This window comes from Larus michahellis, chromosome 6, assembly GCF_964199755.1.
Source record: "Larus michahellis chromosome 6, bLarMic1.1, whole genome shotgun sequence".
NCBI lineage: Eukaryota > Metazoa > Chordata > Aves > Charadriiformes > Laridae > Larus > Larus michahellis.
Window position 1 is genome coordinate 37,644,943 of NC_133901.1, and position 13,426 is coordinate 37,658,368.

Consider the following 13,426-nt stretch of genomic DNA (forward strand, 5'->3'; position numbering starts at 1 on the left):
GTGGTTTGAATATAAAAATTTATTTAAAGTCAAGAGTATGCAACAAATAAAACCTACAGAAAACAGATTTTCCCATCACAATCTGTTGCTTACCAAATAATATTGTGAAAACACATTCCTTCAGTCATTATAAAGTTCTTAAAATACAAAAGAAATTAAATTTTGTAAGAAAGTCTAGTAGACCAGAGACTGTTTCTTCCAGGATGTTTTGTAGAAGCAAGGCTATCCTTCAATACATTCCACGCCATCCTCCTCCACCCATACTGCCTTGCCCATAGTATCCTCCACTATTTCCACTGCCACGACCTGCAAACAATTGACACAAGGTCACGCATACATACCTTAAAAAAAGAAAAGATGTGATGGGTAATACATAACAGTTAGTTGAAGATGACTCAACTTACACTAAAACAACAATACTTAGCACTAGTTTTCTTAGACAAGCATTTGCTGCAACAGCAAAATGCATAAACCCCCAAGTTATTTACACTTTAAATTAAACCACTACCCCTCCTTCCCTTTCTCCCAGCAAAAATACTCCACAGCACACAAAACCCACCGCCCTCCCCAGTCATCCATCAGAAGACGGATGCAGCAACATTTTCATGAAATACATTTAATACAGAACTGTTACTTACTATATCCGCCCAAGCCATCGGGAGTTCCGTATCCGCCACTGTAATTGCTACCCATTCCCATTCTACCAACAGAGCCGTAACCTTGATCTGAAAAGCAGGAAGGGCATCGTTACAAGCCGGGAACTCATTAGACTCAGCAAAGCATCAGCTAAGTCTGGAATTGATACGTACCCATTCCATCCCTGCCATAGCCTCCCATTCCAGAGCCACCTCCAGCAGTCGAATTCAGGAATAGTTCAATATATCGATGCTCTGCAGAAAACAAAAAAGCCTTACTTTGTATTTTGTTTCAGGCACCAGAAGCACAGAGATATTAAAGCAAAAGAAAACACCCAACTTACAAGTTAACAGTTAAAAGTGAGTCTGAAATGTGATAAATGGCAGAAGTCTTACGGTTTGTGTATTTACTGCACAGCAACTGAAGTTAAATGCTGTTGAACCCCTTATATGCCCTGCTAAAGCCTGGTCGATGAAAGCTTTAAGTGAACACGACACTCACGCATGTGATTTTTATCCTTAGACATGGCAGCTACTGCATCCTCATGTGTTACGAATTCCACATCTGCCTCTCCTGTGGCTCTTCCATCTGCCCCAATATCAATGTGAACTCTTATAGGATTCAATGGTGAGAAGAACTAAGAATAAAAACAAGAAGAAATAAGTCACATTAATGCAGAATTCAAGCCAGGCACCTTTCCCCCCCCCCCATCCCAGCGGTCAGTGGAGCACTACATTAACTTCATCTCATCCTACCACACAAATTTACTGATTTCCAGAGTATTACTTAGTGATAGTGGACCTTCAACATTAGGTCGATCTACACCTACAATCTATTATTATTTACCCAACTCGAAGAGCTGCAGCTAGAGTTTGAGGAGCTTTCTTTAAAGGCAAAGATACAAACAAAAATTCCTGCCCACACACATTGCTTTAAGCAACAAGTTCTAACATGATGCCATCCTGGAAAAGGAAAACAATTATTTTGTTTCTGAAGAAGCAGAGCCAAATAGATTTCTCAAAGCAAGGACATATTTATGGAATGCAAAAAAAGCTGTCAGTCAGACTGCTCAGAGATACAGCAATCTTTCTGACTAACAGCCTTTCTACCAAACAGTATGTGCAAACGAGCCTTTGGTGTACTACTGAAGTACTACTCATCAACTTGCAATAACGTACTCTCAATCAAAGCCTGAAGTCTGGCCCTTGTTCTTGAAGAGTCTTTAGACTAAAGAAAACAAACTGATAGAAGAAAATATAGCTCAATTTCAAAGAAAACAAACAAAAATCAAAGCCAAAAAGAGCACAAGCTTAAGACTGGTGTTCCATATATATAACATATAGGTGCAAATAATAAAGATGGAGCCCTCCCGTAGAGAGGCTATGTTTAAACTAGACCTTACATCCCAGGAAAACTTTCCCCCGCTACAACTACCACATCTATATCTGACACAAGAACGTACTTCCAAAATCTGGCAGATGCACTTTTATCTGCCAGCCTGATCTCTTACGAGTAACGTAATACTGTCCCCTCCAGCTGAACACAGCTCCCTACACTCTTCCCACACTCTCCCTCCAAAAATAAGTCTCAGGTCAACTAACAAATGTACAAACTACAATCAGAGTTTCACATCTGCTATTGCTCTTTTACAAAACTATTAATCTTCAATTAAGCTTAAACAAACTTCTGAAAGCCTTAAAATGAGGATATTGATTGCAACAACTGCTCTCTTTCCCCAGTACACCTTTTATGGAAATGAAAGAGCAAAGAGTACAGAGATTAATGTTAAATATAGTCTGGCTGACCACTTCAGTAATCCTACCTCAGACATTACCTTTATGAAAGCTCATTTACTTTGTAAAACATAAAGGGCTGTGACTTTAGTTAGCAGATGAGTTTGAGCTATCAATCACTTGTTTGAGAACTTCAACTGAGTTTGGAATAGCAAAGACAAGAACATGGAAACTCTTGGCATTAGAAAGCTTTTTCCCCCCACTGTACTTACATTTGCAATATCATTTTCTGTTGCTCGAAAAGGCAGTCCTCTCATGTGAACAAAGTGACCGCCACCATGGAAACCAGACCCGGCATCTCCACCATAGCCATGTCCTCCCATGCCTATTAAAAAACCCAAAATGAACAAAACCACACACCTGTAAGATCATCATGAAAAGCCAGAAAAGTCACTGATGCTTTCCTGAAAGCACTCACTTTATGCCACTGAATGCAAGATGTTTACACCTCCTGTCTATCAACCCAAACACCTAATCGGAAGATAGCCTAAGCATTTTCCTGAGATTCCCCAATCCCCCCTTTTTAACAAAACCTTCTTTCTTTACTAACGAAGAAAGTATGACTTCTGCCTTGGAAATACTATGTCTTACAACTCAAATAATATAAAAATCTTTTTAAACAAACTATTAAAAAAATTGGTTTTTACCTCTCCCATCTCTCATTCTGTCATCATAGCCATCATTTCCATAGCCATAGTTATTATAGCCACCATAATCATCAAAGCCACCATATCCTGTGCAACGGAGAGACGGAAAGGAATGATTACATTATTATTCAAAATTCACAGAGCAACGCAAGAGTCAATTTTTCAGTCTTTGGGCACCCAGAAGTTTGCAACCAGCCTCTACAGACTGTTAAACCTGGTTTTCTGAACAGAGTACAAATGTAAGTTTCCTTTTATACAGTAAAAGGACTGAAACATGCAAGTGAGATCAAATTCTGTTGAAAATACAGTTTCCTTACTAATTCCATTAATCTTAAATAGTAAGCCACGTTTTCCGATCCATTACAAGTACAAATTTTTTTGAGAAGCATGTCAAACCTAATGAGTACTGCAGCTACTGCCATTTCTTTATTTCTTGACAAAGACGTCAGAAACATGAAACTGACAACAGAACCTCCATTCATTAGGTAAACATACCACCGTCATATCCACCACCTCCTCGACGCATTCTGTCATACATACTTCCACGCCCAGCTCCATAATAACCCCCTCTTCCTCCTAATGGTCTATCATATGGTCCAGGTCGTTGTTGTCCCATCATTCTTCTTGGCATGTCACAGAATCCTCTGATTTCGCTCTTACTACTTTTGAAGATTTCAATATATCTAATAAAAGAGGATTTTTAAGGTACCAGTAAGAATACATGCATAAGCTGTCTGAATATTATAAAAGGCCATACTACATTTTCTATAACTAAACATACAATCCAATAGAAGTGACTAGAGATACCATACAACTTAAGTTTCTCCTCAAAACCGTAAGAATCTTAAGTGTATAAAAAGAACACAACAAAACACTTTACAGTGGCAAAAATTACTATGTGAAAATTCTAGCTGTACAAATTAAGCATAAAACATGTCTTTCCAGTATGAGAAACATACTGTTGAAAAACAATGTCTAGCTATAGTAGCATTTATCACAAATTACCCTACGCAAGAACGATTGAAACAATGTTCTGAGTTTAGCAAACTACCCAGAGCAATACTGTCTCCCCCACCCCCCAAATCTACTGTATTTCCCAAGTTAACGTAGGATCAGTTATAAAAATTCTTAAAAACACCCAGTTCCATATAATGGTCCCCAACCCCCCCAAAAGCATTACTGACCCACAACCCCCAAAAATAAAGATTTAACACCATCCCAAACTCTCCATCCCCACCTGTGCCCTATTCTTTCCTTGTGTTTCCCCAGAGCATTTTCTGCTATCTCCTTTGAAGCAAACTGCACGAAGGCCTCCCCTGTGCTTCTCCCCTGGTAGTCCAGCGTCAATGTTATCCCATTTGGCACGATTTCCAACCCTTTAACCCAAGGACAAATAACCCCATCAAGGGGAACAGTGTTAAAGGCTGAAACATTCCCATCTGTAGCAAATACTTAAAGCATATCTAAACAACAACAACGAAAAAGAAAACCACCTTGTTTCCCCCATCACCCAACAATACAAGCCAATAATCTTTCATTAAACATTTATGGATTTAGCCATACTACTTTTCCATTTAAACTATGCAAAAATACAACCACCTAAGTTACATGAAGAAAATATAACTACCGATTAAGCAATTTAACTGATCCAAATACTAACATTCAGGTTATCCCAATATGCATAATATGTCTACCACCTCGACAAAATTAGATACATACTGTGTTTTACTACATCTACGGTTATTTGTACTTCATTTACAGGGCATAATTCGTACTTAAGATATATTTTAACACAATCCCTCCCATCCATCCCGTTAACAGCTACTACAAATTAAAATGTGCAAAACATTGTGTAAAAGATACAAGAAAACTCAAGTCACTACACTTTGACTATACTAGAGGTACCTTGGAAAAACTGAACAATCTCTTCTTTGCTGCAACCAAACGGCAGGCCTCGAAGTCGTACCACTGTTCCATCATTAGTTGTATCATTTGGCCCATTGTGTTTTCCACTCCAGTCCATCTTTTATTTAAATCAAAGCCTACAAAAAAAAAAGGAAAAATTTTGAGATTCCATATATGCCTAAGTCCCTCCCCTCAAAAGAAGTCTGGTGGGTTTTCTTCAGATAACTAGCGTAACGGATAATTAGCTTTATTTCTGTTACGTATTTAAAATTGTACTTTATCACATCTAATAGCACGCATACACCTAGAACCCCCCATAACTTTGATAGGGAACAGGCCGCGTAGAGAGGTCAGCACGTGGGTAGGCACAGCACATAAAGCTCATTATTTACTCAGTACATTCAACACCCGCCCTAGACGGGGTTTTTTTTCGTTATTTTCTTTTTTTTTTTTTTTTAATGCGTGACAGTTGAAGGAGGAATAAGAACCACGCAACGGTTCCCGCGTGGGAACACAAGGCCTTCCTTTGTCTGCACACAGAGCGCCCCGGGCCACGCTCCCAGTTGTTTTTTTGTGGGGGGTTGGGTATTTTTATTTGTTTTCTTCCTCTGGGAACCCCGCCAACGCCTTACCTCGAATTACCAGGGCCGAGGACCCTCAGGATCACCTTGAGGGGCAGCGGGCCGCGACCGCCCGGGCCTCAAGGCGGGCCCCGCGCATCGAGACCCCGACGGGGAAGGGGGGCTGGCGGTAATGGCGGGGGGGTGTCTATGCGTGTACCGGCAGCGCCCCCACAACGCGCCACCCGTCCGCCGAGCCGCGTCAGCGAGGGAACCGCCATCAGCGCCCGTCCCTCCGACCCGCGGCCCTGACCCGCCACTCGCTCCCCGGCGCCATTTACCGCGCCTTCCCGGGGCGGTCCCCCCGTCTCCCGCCCGGCTCCCCACCGCGCCCCACTGCCACCTCTCCGCCTCGATGGAGCCGCCCAGCCTCCTCCCGCCCAATCTCAGCCCCCTCTAGGGAGCTCCTCTCCACCGCCGGCCGCTCTCCTGGCCCCGCCACCGCCCTCTCCTCCACCACTCAAAATGGCGGCCGCGCTCGGGAACGAGGCTCCGCTGAGAGGCCACCGCACCGCCCACCCCTCCCCCCTCCGCGCCCTCCCCCGGGAGAGCGGGCGCCCGCGGCCGCCGCAGGCGTGCAGCCACCCCGACATCGCGACGAGGGGTGGAGAGGCCCGCCCGCCTCAGGGCCCGAGCCCCTGCAGCTATCGCCATCCTGCCTGCGGGCACCTCGCTCTCGCTCCCCGCGTCCCCTCTCCCCTTTTCCACTCACCGGGAGACCCTCACACACCCTTCGACGTGTCCCGGCGGGAGCTTCTGCCGGGAAGAACGGAAGAAAGGAACCGCCTCCTCACTCCCAACCGGCCGGCGGGCTCGCAACCTACGCAACGCAGATGGGCAGAATGGCGTCCCAGCCGCGCAACTATCGCGATAGCCACGCCACTCTCCTACAGCCCCGGCTGGGCGGCACCCGCGCACGCGCACCTCCAGCGAGCGGCGGCGAGGGCGCACGCGCAGCGGGGCGGACGGGGAGTTCCCGCCAATTCCTGTCAGGACTCTGCTGGAGGGGGGGAGGGAGCGGGGCGCATGTGTACTGGGCCTGCCTTTGCTTGGCGCCAAGCGGGCGTGGAGGTCGGTCGTTCGTTCGTTAACGGCTGCCCGGCATTGCCTTACGTAGGCTGATCGTGCCTTCGAGTCTGTGTCGTTGTCTGGCTGCCTCGGCTTAGAAGGGAGGAAGGATGGGGAGTTTTGTCCGCTGTGGGCGCACGCAGTGGCTGCCCGCCTCTCCGCGACTCCGCTGCTGTGGGAAACCCGCGGCAGGCCGGGGATGGGGACAGGCCTTGCACAGCTCCTGCCTTCAGACAAAATGGGCCGGGCGCTGTGGTGGAAGGGCCTCCACAGCGTCCTGGAGCCTGTAGAAGCGATTCAAGAAGGGGGTTAAAATAATTCTAAACAGGCTGGGTGCTGGGGGCGTAGAAGCGGGCTCGAGTCCTTGCACGTCCTCGAAAGTGACGGGATGGGGGGGCCGATGGCTCCTCCTGCCGTTAGGGAAACATTAACCTGGGGTTCTGCTGTCGTTTGGGGATAAAACAGGTTAGAAAGTGCCTTGCAGAAAACAGTTCAAGACTAAACAGGCACAAACGACAATGCAAGTTCCGATTTTTACGGTTGATGCCTTTACAAACCGGCCATTTTCTGGAAATCCTGCGGCAGTTTGTCTGCTTGAAAATGTAAGTTAAAACCCAGCCATTTTAACAGGGACTGCAATGGCATTTATCATTCTGTACTTGATCTGAGCGCTCAGCACTGCATTAGACTTAGCGTCCTTTCCTTGGGAATTCTGCTTGCGGGCGTTGTTTGCTGATGCTCCAGAATACAGAGAAATTAGCATAGGTGTATGCTTTTTCCATCAGAATACAAGACACGCTTTGTATTTTTTGTGTGGTTTTTTATTTTCATTTTTTAAAGGAATATAGTGGGTTTATTTTGAGTTAAGTAAAAAAGAAATGGCTTAATTTCTTAAGCCAATGGATTCAGAATGAAGCCTCTGAAAGGAAATGCAATAACATAGAATCAGTACTCAGTAGTTTTTGAATGACATGTTAAAGTGTCAGTTTTGGTGTGGGTTTTTTGTGGTACACCCCTCCCCCTTTTTTTTTTCTATGGAAGGAAAGAGGAGGAGTATAGACTTGTGTCTGAGTATTTCAGTTTTAGTGTGTCAGGTTCAGCTTTTGCCAAGCTTAAACAGCCAGTTTTCCTTCAAAGTTGCATGGTAGTTTTAGTGCAATTGACAGTAGTCATCCTCCTCATCAAGGTGTTATGAACAGTTCGTACTATTTAGTACATTGTTGACAATTTCTACCAAAAACTAAAGTCTATTAGAAATTTATAGGTCTTATATTATTTGTATAGTAACAATTGATGAAAATTTTAAGTATGAAAATATATGTAGAGTGGTCAATGGCGATAGCTTGTACTGGCAATATGAATGCTTTCTAAATGTTCCTAAGCCTATCCGAGTCTCATACAGTATAGCTGATCAACTGAGTATGATTGAGAACATCTCACTTCAGAGGTATTTTTGGCCCCTAAAATCTAAATACTCCCTCTCAGAACAAACTTACTTTAAAGCTATAAGCTTTTAACCGCATTTTTATATTAGTTTTACTTTATTGCATTAATGTATTCTGAGGGCAACTTACTTGCACGTTGCCTTTGGAGCGCTGAGATTTTAGTTTTTTCTGCAGTACCTGGGACGAGAAGCTTTAGTGTCAAAGTGGAGATCCAGTTAAAGCAGAGATTCTAATGCATAATTTTACTCTAAGATCCAGGAAAGTATGGTGCAGCTAGTAGCAGTATTTCTGTTCTCTCTTCCCTTCAGAGTCTCAGCAGATGCTTTACAAAAACCGTTGGGAGTAATGCAAGAATGGCAAAACAAGCCCTTTCTGTTTCAGAAGTGCCACAGGATGGCAGTATTTCAATAAAGTTCTATTATTTTTAATAACCTATTGGTTTGTCTTTATTCTGGTTTAGTATCTTTAGAGTAATTGACAGTCAGAACTATTTCCCTGGAATAAAGGAGAAGCACTTGTCACTGTAAAATGTTAGAATGTTGTTCCATTGTATAGAATTCACTGTGCAAGTACAGGTCTATGATACACATCAGTAATTGTTTCATATCTGTAGTATGGGATCGTTTTCTGAAAAGGATTATAGTTATTAAGGGAAATAAGTAAAGTTAGCAGGGCAAATTTTTATCTATCAGAGGTTGAACCTGACCAGGTCCACTCAGTACTTTGCTTCGTTTGCATTTGAGTATTTTAAAGACCAGATTCTCAAACCTGGCCAGTCAGCGTAATTGTGGGAGAGAGCAATGGAACAAGGGTAAAGTAGAATTTTACACCATCGCTACAACTCCTGTATCCTGGGGTCAATGTTCACTGGTTTAAATCTGCAGGCAGTTAGAGCTGAATGAAAAGCTCCAGCTTTTTCAGTTTATCTCCTCTCAGCTTCTTGCTGGCATGGATTTTTCAGAGTTATAACAAGAGAGTTGTCGTTATTTTTAGATCACGTTGATAATGACTTCTCCGTGTGACTTTAATAATGACTTTAAAAAAAGATTTGTGTTTGTGGAAAGACTGAATTTAATTTTGTTGGTGATTTTATTTTCCTTGTATTCCAAGAATTTCTAAACTAATAGGACAAATACTAGAAATGCCCATGTATCCCAGTGATTGTGATGAACTAGATATCACATTTTATGCTTACAGTTTTTTTACTCTCAGAAAGTATTTTGAACTAAAAATGAACCCGTGTTTTATTATAATAGCAAACGACTGTATTTATTTGACAGAAATTTGATTCTGTGGTTTTTGGCCTGCTTTTAATTGGATTTGTTGTTTCATCATTAGGACTTGGATGAAGATTTGCACCAAAAAATTGCAACAGAAATGAACCTTTCAGAAACTGCTTTCATCAGAAAACTGCACCCTGAAGATGACTTTACCAAAAGTAAGCGGTTCTGTTTACCCACCAAAATCTCTTACATGGGAATAGGAAGGCATTGTGGGTGCATTTATAAGGAACAGTGCTAAGACAGCCAAAGCAAAATCTTGGAGTTATGATCTTACTTAAGATAATAATAATGAGCCTTTTGCACATGGATTCTTTAAAGCATTTGTGCTGCATATCAGATTCATTTTATAATATACAAACACTTATTCATAAATTAGACCATTTATTTTAGTGTCTTTTACTAAATCAGCAACTTGTATGTAGAAAATCTCCTAAAAAAGCTGTGCAAAGGTCCTTCAATTAATACTTCCGTTACTACTAATAATCTCCTGAGATAATTTCTTATTATGCAAGCAGAAGAATAGAGATGGAACGCGCTTATTCTATATGCACAAGACGGCAAAGTGAGTAGAATCTGACTTGGCTCTTCAGGAAATCATCACTGGGGTAACTGTTAGCTATTATTTGGGTTTGTCACAAAGTCTCATAAGCTGTCTGTGGAGTAAATACTGGAAAACACTGGTTTCCAATAAAATTGGGAAATCCGAAGTTGCTCAAAGCAAAGGCATTAGGCTGCTCATTTGATTGGTTTGAATGAAGGGACTTCACTAGTGTTCTTTGGTAGGCCACATATATACAATGGTAGGAGAAATGGAGATACACTAGACAAGATAGAAAATGTCAGGCAGAGTCCTGTCGAATTTGCTTTGTGGATTAGTTTTCAGCTGAATCAGTTTGCCGGATCTGCTCACTTTGCAGTTGTGTGATGGCATGAGCCAAAGGGCTGGAACACCAGTAGCCTGGAGTTAGATTCCAGGTTAAGGTATCATGTTGGCGTGTCCTTGCTTTGATACAACATAGTGGAAGAGAGAGATGAACAGCTTTGGGGTTGTTGGCTGTGTAAAAGAGGCCCTAGAACAGTATGCAAAGAAACTGTTCTTTATCATTTGATTGTTTGTTCAGGGTGTGGGATTTTGTACAGTCTCTTTAATTAAGAGGATTTTCTTAAAGCAATAACTATCATCACTTACTCCTATTGTTAATAAATTGGAATTTGTTTTAGGGTTACACTAATTGCTTGAATCAAGAAGTGATAATACTTTTCGTTTTTCATGTTAACATTTTTCATGTTAACACCTTGCCAATATGTGTAATACATTTATTTCTTTTCAAGTCATCCGTATCTGACAGTACATAAAATGCCACCTTCTGTCTCATTAAGGTTCTTTTGATATTAATGGGACTGTAGTTTGTGACATCAGACCCACACAGCTGCAGAAGAGGTGCACAATTTTTTCAAAGGAATGTAGTCACTGAGCTACACGTGTTAATGTGTGTATTGGGGGGTGGTGGGAGCGAAAGGAGACCAGGAACATCAGAATGTCATTTATGAGACTATCATCTGCTTCTGAAACATAAATTGTTGTGATAAGGGCTCCTGGACAAATGTTTCTGCATGAGTATGAGTTTGTGATCAGTGCCTTTCATTTAATTTTAATTTTTAAAAATATACATTATTTTAGGGATACATTGATTTATGAGAGTACAAAATGCCTTCTCAGTCTGAGTACAGCTGTATGTCTCAAGCATGCAGGCAGGTGTTGTGGGTCACAGAATTTGTCTGTCTCTGGTCAGTCATGGCTGACTGTTTCCTCCTGCTTTCAGCCACAGTTTCCACTTGGGAGAGTGCATTTAACACCGCAGGGCAGGCTCACAGCTGGGTTCTATGTCTGCCCTGTCTCGGAGCACTTCTCTGCCTTGTCCATTAGTTTCATCCACTATGTTTTTTTTGGGATTGTATTTATTTTCATTAGATAGGGCACTCTGACTTTAATGCACCAATTTTTTGCAGGGGAAATGACAAGACTTGTTTGTTTGTTTGTTTTTTAAATATTGTTCATTTCTTTTGCACCTTTTAGTTATGTTTGTATGGTAATTATTCACTTGAAATATATTTTCATAAGCATTATCTTAAATGTCATGGTGCAAGAGCTCTGCAGAACCACATATAGTGCACTTGGGTTCCAATTTTTTTAAACAACAAATGGAAATATGATTTCTAGTGAAACAAAGTGTTAGTGTACATTAGAGGCTTTTACCAGACTTCACTGATGGCTTAAGCAAAATAATTCATAATTGACCTAGCTCTGATACAGATTCCATTATACCAACAAAACTATCTTTAACCCCTGAAGGCTCACCCAAACTGCAGGTGTATAGAGATCATGACTGGGATTTTGCAGGATTCCGTAATACACAAGGACATGGAAGCTTTATCTTCTAAATTCTGTAGATTACCACAAATACCACAAAAATCACCACTAGCAAGTATGCCTATGATTAATAAAGTGAATATATATCTTTCTCTCAAGCTATTACAAATTATTATCAGTGACCAATAGGATAGCAAGAACCAATAGTAGCAGCAAGAAGTATATATATAATATTACAGGTTACTACAAACTTATTGCTAGTCAGTAATCAAACTTGCCAATAATATAACAGTAGATATACTTATGATAGACTACTTACATGTATATATGTGGTACCAAGACATTAAATAGATTCCAGTGGGGAGGACAAACAGATTCCAGAAGGGGACCCAGCCATCCCAGAAATGGGAGGACAAACCAAACTGAGCCCAGAAGTGGGCCCAGAGGGGGACCAGTAAAATAACAGAGTCTCACTTCAAAGGTGATCTGTGTCAGAGTTTGGAGTTAGCCATGTGTCCCCGGCAAGGGTCCATGATCTTGTAGAAGGTTTCTGCAGACCTGTTAGGGAAAGGGAGAAATATATGCAGCACAGAAAGTTCTCGAAGAGAGAAGCTCCATTTTGAGTAAAAATTAAATAATGTTTATGTCATAGACGCACAAGAGAATGTAGGACACCACCACTTCAAGAAGCCAGTAGATGCTGTTAATTTCTATTTTTCACCTGGAACAGCCTATAGATGGTGATGTTTTCTGGTTTTCCCAGACCAATTTTTATTTTCGCAGACTGTTACAGTTCTTTCAGTTAGAACAGCCAGTGGAAGTTACTGGTTCTTACTTTGTCAAGATGTTTTCCCCCTTTTCCAGACTTTTTTTCACCTTTTCAGGTGATAAGTTGCTGGTAGAGTTTGTTGGTTTTGTTCTTCTAACAATATCTTGGCATGTTTCCGGTTTCTAGCTACCCAGCAGCACTTCAAAGCTGCCAGCTACGCTTCACAAGGCTGCTTCTGCTTTACAGGCCTAGTTCCCAGGCCACCAGGCATTTCTACTCTGCAGCTCCTTTGCTTTTTTAACAGTGGCTTTCCTCTGTTAGTAGTAGACTCTTGTTGTTGACCTGTCTCAAAAACAACAGCTATTCCAAAAATCAGTCCAAAATAGGTTCCCAAAAGTGTGTTTAAGACCAACACTGATTATAACATGCATTTTGATTAACTGAAATGTCATCGCTCTGCGTAAAGTTTTGAGATAAATTGAAAAAATAGACTTCTTCCACTTCGTAACATTAATAAACTTTATTTTTAAGGTTCCTGCTTTGGACTCAGATGGTTCACCCCAGCCAATGAAGTTCCTCTCTGTGGTCATGCTACGCTTGCATCAGCTGCCGTGTTGTTTCATGTACAAAGTACCTTTACAAGCTATTTATTACTATATAATTTTTAGGAAATTTACTTGTAATTGAGAAGATCTCTATTTTCTACAACAAAGACAATTCAATATTCAGAACAGTTAGAGAACACACATGGAGATACCTTAGGTATCTTTTACAACTGCTCTGTAATTACAAGGTTGTAGCCTGATGCCTACACTTGGATTCTGATGCCCTACTATTACTCTTGTTTAGGAAAAGTGCTAAATATGCAAATGTCATCTGGGAGAGGTAC

General features: G+C 41.6%; 2 protein-coding genes across 17 annotated transcripts in view; one reads left to right on the forward strand and one right to left on the reverse strand.

The window, feature by feature from the left end:
• On the reverse strand, positions 1–6,845 carry HNRNPH3 (heterogeneous nuclear ribonucleoprotein H3). Of its 12 annotated transcripts, none has more exons than XM_074592533.1 (10): positions 6,314–6,845; positions 4,982–5,118; positions 4,314–4,452; positions 3,572–3,759; positions 3,077–3,163; positions 2,642–2,754; positions 1,138–1,273; positions 810–890; positions 639–725; positions 1–341 (listed from the first exon to the last, which is right to left on the reverse strand). In XM_074592533.1, the coding sequence occupies exons 2-10, from the start codon at positions 5,097–5,099 to the stop codon at positions 328–330; spliced, it is 963 nt and encodes a 320-aa protein (XP_074448634.1). In that variant the 5' UTR covers positions 5,100–5,118; positions 6,314–6,845; the 3' UTR covers positions 1–327. The 12 variants fall into 12 exon arrangements, with proteins under 12 accessions (XP_074448634.1, XP_074448632.1, XP_074448636.1 ...); XM_074592531.1 differs by having other exon boundaries at positions 1–306; positions 3,617–3,759; positions 6,314–6,539; XM_074592535.1 differs by having other exon boundaries at positions 3,617–3,759; positions 6,314–6,539.
• The window catches only part of PBLD (phenazine biosynthesis like protein domain containing), a 24,813-nt gene continuing 17,923 nt past the window's right edge, over positions 6,537–13,426 (forward strand). The window contains exons 1-4 of one of the 5 annotated variants that reach the window (XM_074592542.1): positions 6,537–6,672; positions 7,135–7,271; positions 9,453–9,552; positions 13,069–13,167. In XM_074592542.1, coding sequence (XP_074448643.1) covers positions 7,188–7,271; positions 9,453–9,552; positions 13,069–13,167 — 283 coding nt within the window. In that variant the 5' untranslated portion in view covers positions 6,537–6,672; positions 7,135–7,187. Of the gene's footprint in view, positions 6,673–7,134; positions 7,272–9,452; positions 9,553–13,068; positions 13,168–13,426 lie in introns of those variants that run through there. The other 4 variants (XM_074592543.1, XM_074592545.1, XM_074592544.1 and 1 more) reach the window with 4 other exon arrangements.

What these genes read in the sequence shown, in the direction of transcription:
- HNRNPH3 (XM_074592529.1), bottom strand. Translation starts at nt 5,099, where the DNA reads ATGGACTGGAGTGGAAAACACAATGGGCCAAATGATACAACTAATGAT. An exon ending in TAAGGATAAAAATCACATGC is followed by an intron (nt 891 to 1,137) that starts GTGAGTGTCGTG and finishes TGTTTTCTGCAG; the next exon opens with AGCATCGATATATTGAACTA. An exon ending in CGATGGCTTGGGCGGATATA is followed by an intron (nt 307 to 638) that starts GTAAGTAACAGT and finishes AATTGTTTGCAG; the next exon opens with GTCGTGGCAGTGGAAATAGT.